The 6,630-nt window shown below is 28.8% G+C and overlaps 1 protein-coding gene across 1 annotated transcript in view; it reads right to left on the bottom strand.

Moving 5' to 3' along the window:
• Positions 1–6,297, bottom strand: part of LOC106786553 (homeobox protein araucan-like) — a 145,261-nt gene extending 138,964 nt beyond the window's left edge. Inside the window, exon 1 of the mRNA XM_014748059.1 lies at positions 6,157–6,297. Within this exon, the coding sequence (XP_014603545.1) occupies positions 6,157–6,267 (111 nt within the window). The 5' untranslated portion in view covers positions 6,268–6,297. The remainder of the gene's footprint in view (positions 1–6,156) is intronic.
• Between the last annotated feature and the right edge of the window lie 333 nt (positions 6,298–6,630).

Here is a 6,630-nt window from a genome sequence, read left to right as displayed (position 1 = left end):
AAAAAGAAACTATCAATGATCCTATATACCAATTGTTTCATAATTTACAAATAAACTACTTGATAAATAATAAGAAAATCAGTAGTCTGTCTCTCTCTCTCTCTCTCTTTAAGATGTATTTCGCAAATTCAATTCAAGTAACGATGACGCGTCGAGCGTTCTCGATTAGAATCCAATAGGAATAGTATCAGTAAGATAAGCAATTCGGAAGCAGAGCGTATACCGTCGTTATCCTGCAAATCGGTCGAGTTCTCTCACGGTTCTTCTACGTGCCTGGAGCAACGTTTAAAACCAGAATGCAGTTTAAACAACAACCAACTAACATACGAACATACGAAAGAACGAACAAAACCTTACTATATTTTCTCATTCCTTTTTTTCTTTCCTTGCATTCGTCCTTTTGGGTCCTGCGAACTGGGGCCTCACTGTGCACGAAGGAATGTCGCGCGTGCACGATTCACAAGGAGTGGGGTGGGTGGGGTTGAAGGGGGAGATTAAGAAGCCCTCCTACGAGGAAGCTGTGACCCAAAGAATATAAGAATGAAAAAAAAAAACCAAGAAAATGTAAAAGAAAACAAGGGAATCTCTAGCATACGAGCAAGGAATACAAAAATCTAAGAAAACTTTAACTTCGATCGGCCATCGAACGTGTTACCTATGCATCCGAGTAATAAGCACGATATTCCCACACAACACGAACTGGCCCGAGACTGGCCCGCCGTGGGAAACTTATACGTGAGTAGACCTAACTCATACTATCTCTTTCTTTGTCTCTCTCTTTCTTTTTTACTTTCTTTTTCTTTCATTTTTTCTCTTTTCATCTTTACCAATGTTTTTGTACAAAAAAAAAAATTCTGACAAAAATATTACTTTACTTGTTTATTTTAATTTATATTATTTCAATGTTTAGAATTTTGGACACAGGATATATATTTTGATATTGTTTGATTTTAATTTTAATTTTGATTTTTCATAGGAAGTTGATTATGTAAGATTAATGTTTTTTCGATTAACTGAGAAAAAACAACAAGGTATTATACGTATCTTCTTGTTATTCTTCCTTTTTCTTCGATTTTCTTTTTCTTTTTCTTTTTTTTCTTCTTCTTCTTATTCTTATTCTCGCTATTGGTAATTCGTTCCTCGTACCGTTGACAGATTTATAAGTCGACTACCGAGTTACGAGACGTTGACACTTCGAAGGGATAACTCTGAGAAAGAAATTCCTTTTCTTTCTTTAAAGAGTAAACTGAATCTCCTTTTGCGTTATACATAATCAATGGTGTTGTTTGTTACTAGCGTTAGAATTGCACACATGAAATTTTATTTTTATTCATTTTTATTATGGATTTGTTATTTTTGTTATAACGTTTAATATTATACAAATATGTTATTGAAATTATTTTTATGGGAATCGTTTAATATTAGATTTTAATAATTTTAATATACAGGATATAAAGTTTATGTAAATTAAATAAATATGTATCATTACTGCAGCAAATATTTATGTTTGTAAATGTTTACTATTAAATGTAATTTTTTTTTCACGTATATTATAGACGTACAATTTATTTTAATAAAATAAATATATATTTTCTGGTTTTTGATTTTGTTAGAAAATACTTGAAATTACAAAATTGTTTCAATTAGTTCAATTGTTTTTGAGGGATATAATTTCAACAATAGAATAAATAATATACTTCATAAAATATAATTTAATTTGATTACAATATTTTCTAAAAAATATTTATATTAATAATAGAGTATTAAATATATAAATCTGTTATTTAAATTATTTTTTCAAAACCAGCATAACTTATTTGCCAAAATTAACTTAGCAATAAAATCTGTTGTTATATTTGACTCTTAATATCTAAAAAGTTACCCACCTAGTTGTTTAATATCTACCAATATTACAATATTTTCAATATAAACAATCCATTAACATAATCTTTAAAAAATATCTTTTTCAAACTATCAATTAAATTATTCCTACAATTATTTTAATTTCTGCAGCTTTTTTTAAGCATAAAGTTACTTATCTTTTCAGCATACAAACATATCCAAAATTCGTTCAAAAAATATATTTTTGATCAATCCACTAACATATAACAAAAACTTCAATCAAATATTATATATATATACTCTAATAATTAAATAATATTATTCTAACACAATGAACACACACAAAATTCGTTATTACCAACCCTTTAAATCTGTCTCTTCCGAAAAAGTTTCAAATCACTATAAGAAATATTTTTAACGTGCAATTCGCAATACACTTATTAGATAAGATTTAATATCAACTAAATAAGAAAAAAAAAAAAAAAAAGAATGATTGGTGTCTATAAGCGCAGCTGATCGAGAAACGGCAACACGTTGTTGCTGCCATTATCGTCGTACGAAGGAATTAACGTCGATGATATTGGGGTGTCTCGAAAAAAGATATATATACCTATATAAGTATAGAAAGAAAGAAAAAATAAAAAAAAAGAAAAAATAAAGAGAAATTTGGCGAGAGAGGATGGTTTATAAAATATCGAGAACGAATCTGAGTTAAAGCAGGTGCAACTCAGGTATACAAACCCATACATACATATAATACACATATAACCCATACCTATAGAAGTGGTGACCCTACGAAATCATGATCGAGAGTTTGTTATGGTGGGGAGAAAGAAAAAAAGGTTTCAAAGGCTGCACGCGCCTGATGCCATCGATATCTTCTTCCTTAAACTTTCTTATCCCACTCATTCATGCCCAGCTAAATACCTATAATTTCCGATGTGATTACAGGGCACCGTAACTAACGCCCTACCTTTTTCGATACCTTCCATACACTTCACCTATCTCTCTCTCTCTTTCTCTTTCTTATTTTCTATCAGTTGTTTCTAACTCGTTATATGGGACCAACCAAATTGAAATGAAACGAACCAGTTCTTCGCATTATTATTTTTATTTTATTTTTTTATTTTTGTTTATATCTTACTTTGTTTTTTTTTTTTGTTTTATATTATAATCATCCGTTTGCGTATTTATCTATACATCTATTTATCTCTTTCTTATATCAACAACAGCAGGTATATAACGACATCTAAATCTTACACCCCATGGCATGATTAGGTCAATGATAGTGTTTAACTGGTAGGATTATTACCGGTTCACGAGCTTGAACAAACAATGAAATCGAACCGAGATCTTCCTTCAGCTGCCCTTGTTTAGTTCAAATTTCAAATGTTTGAGTAGATAAATGTATACGTATACGTGTATGGTTTTTATAGTTGGTACTTATTTTGGATTGTGTTAAAGGGGGGAGATTCGCAAGTGAAATTTTCAAAGAGTATCGAATATCATCTCGGTATTTATCTACGTAATTATGATATTGAATTCTGATGGAAGTATTTCGGATAAGATTGTTATCGTACGATACTTATCAATCCTATCATCGATAATGATTATCTTAAGTATGTGTTTATGAAAAAAAAAAGGAGAAAGGGGTTTTATTTAAATGATAATCTGTTGGGTTACGTTTTATGCAGAAATTTATGGAAATCCTAAAATGACAAGTGTTTAGTTAAATGCAATTTAAGTTTCATAATTTTTTGTGATCTTTTTCTTTTTTTCTAAATAAAATTATGATGTCTAATATTGTAAAATTATTTAAACTAATTCGTTTTAAGTTTAAGTATGAAAATAGTATACAATTGTAAATATTATTAATTATATTTCTCATATTAAATAAAAGATTGTATAACAAGTGTAATTTATTCTAAGAATTCGAATTTTTAAATTAAATTAACTCAATTTCTGGGAGTATTGAGAATTAATTTAACTTTTAGCTAAATTTAGGATTATTGTTTAAATGTTCGAATCAAATCAAAGATTTTGACATTTACATTAAATTAACTTAATCTCAGATTACTGAGGATTATCAAAAATTAACTAAATTTGAGTTAACTTGACTTTTATTTAACAGAATTAAGATTTAAATATTTTAAATTTGTTAAAACATGTTCTAAGATAAAAAATGTGATGAATACTTAATCGAAACGAAGTTAATTTCAAATTATCGTGAATTACAATAAACTCAACCTAATTTAGGAATTTTCTTTTTGTAAAATTAAATAATAATAAAAGTGTTAGGAATTCGTTCATAAAAAACAATTGCTACAAAATAAGAAATTTGCGAAAAAAATAAAAGTACCACAGGGGAATTACTAGCCACGCGCGGCAAATTCCAATACGTTCCTGTGCATATAAGAAATCTTAAGTATTATGCTAATTAGAGATGAGTCCTCGAAACGATAAGTATGATCTTCCGCGTTCGAACGTAAGTGTTTTCTCGAGTACCTACCTATCACGCAAAGGAAAAATCTTAGTCGGCAAATTTCTTTGAACGATAATTATTATACTCGTAGGTGGAAATCTTTGAAGAGTGAAGAACACACACACACACACACACATACACACATATATATATATACAAATGCAATTTGCGTTGTTTCTAAGTAGCTGACGTTCGTGTAAACAACGTAAAAGAACTTACAACAAAAGATTTTCTATCGCGAAAATGTTTCTTCTTATTTTTAATAGAATAATAAGTCATGAAAATGGTTTTTTTATATTCAATTGAAACTCATCAATGAAAAAATTCATTAGTTATAATTAAAAATAGATACTTCCTATTACGTAATCATATTTCCGATAGGGAAAAGAAGATAAATTTACCAAATACGAATGACGTGTTATAATTAAATGTCTCAAATAGGTTTAAACGTCACTGGATTACCTGTCTTGATTTCTTTAACGGGATAAAATAACCTCAATCGTGCCATTTTATCATGTTAATCTGATAGTTTAAAGATCGGTTTAGATTTTACCAAATTAGGAATACTTTCTTTTTATTTTATCTAACGTATTTAGACAACGAACTTTGTCAATTCATTTAGTTAGTATAATTATGGTATTGAAATAATATTTGAAAAGGGTTTTATATATTTAACTCAAATGTTTTTTAAAATTTGCTGAACACTTTTATGAAATGTACTGGGTTATTTAAAAATTATTTAACTCAATATCAGTATGAGAACAGAAATTTGCGAACATTTCTAAATATATTTAACACTTTTGTGATCGAGTGTTATTTTATTCGCAAAAATGTAATACTCAGTATCGGTATTATAGTTTTGCGCCATTTTGAAATTTTGAACGTTTCAGTAATAATTCATGAATTTTGTTTAAAAATAGCAGTAACAAATAATTCATTTTTAGAGAGCGGTATTTTAAACAATAAATTATTATTAACGCGATGTAATATTGCAAAATATTTTTTTTAATATTCACACGTATACATACTTATTTTTAAAAAAGCAACCTCATATTTTTTCAAGTAATATTTATAGCAATTAATTTCTTTTTAATATATTCACACACACACACAAATACACTACAAAAAACTAGAGCCCAATTATTTCTTTCAACTAAAACTTGTAATTAATTTTTTTCTATTTCGATTTTAAACAACAAGAAATATTAATAAATATATTAATTATAAAAAATTTTGTTTAATTTACAAACAAACATTCACACCAATTTAAATAATAAGACACTATAATATTTATTTTAAGCAATAAACTTTTAGAAATTGTACGCGGTATTCAGTTTAGGATCACAATCAAAATGTTAAACAATAATTAATATTGTAGGAATATAATATAATAAATTATTCCATTATTTTTTATTTTCCTACACGTACACCAATTTAACTAATAAAACCCTATCGTGTTAATACAAAACAATAAATTTTATAAAACATTAAACAAATACTCGATACAAAATGTCAGACAAATGATTATAATAATCGAATAAAATCCTATAATATCATACGCACACACACACATACACATCCATCCAAATAAAATATTAGATCCGAACACTGTTCACATAGTAGTAAACTAAAAACTTTAGGAAACAGTAAACAGTACTCAATGAAGTATTTCACTTTAGAACCGGCGGTCACGAAAGTGTTGAACTAAACTGAAGCACTTGGACCTAAATCGAGAGCCCATTCCAATTCCCGTTCGACAAAAAGGGTCTTGAAACACAATGGGACTAGAACAGAGAGAGACAAAAAAAAAAAGGAAAGAAAGATGGACTTACCTCCTGTTGCTGAATGAGGAAGTCAGGCTGAGGTGGTGGTGGTGCTGACTCTGAGGGGGAGACTTCCTGAAGGAGACCCACGTGTTCCCAGCAATCTTCTGACATGTCCATGGTGAAATATCACTTCTTCTTCTTCTTCCTCTTCTTATTCTTTCTATCCCCTCTCTCTTATTTGTCCTCTTTTCGGAAGAATACGAAATAATCGAAAAGAATAAAAAACAGAATAGTGTTACAAACGATTTAACCCTGTTAATCAAATAATCCAGATGTTCACCCTTCCAAAAAAAGAAATCTCAACACAAGTCACTGGGTAACTTCAAAATCCACGATTATCACACACGCGACGGTACAAATAATAATAATAAAAACAAAACAATACAACTATACGCGATCAAAATGAATATCCCTTAAAAGGGGAACCACGAACGAACAAACGAATCAACCAACCCACAATATTAACGACGACCAATCGAA

The sequence above is a fragment of the Polistes canadensis genome, unplaced genomic scaffold, assembly GCF_001313835.1.
Source record: "Polistes canadensis isolate GaletaPanama2010 unplaced genomic scaffold, ASM131383v1 scaffold_76, whole genome shotgun sequence".
NCBI classification, from domain to species: Eukaryota; Metazoa; Arthropoda; class Insecta; order Hymenoptera; family Vespidae; genus Polistes; species Polistes canadensis.
The sequence above is the reverse complement of the archived record's forward strand: the minus strand, read 5'-3'. Positions and strand labels throughout refer to the sequence as shown.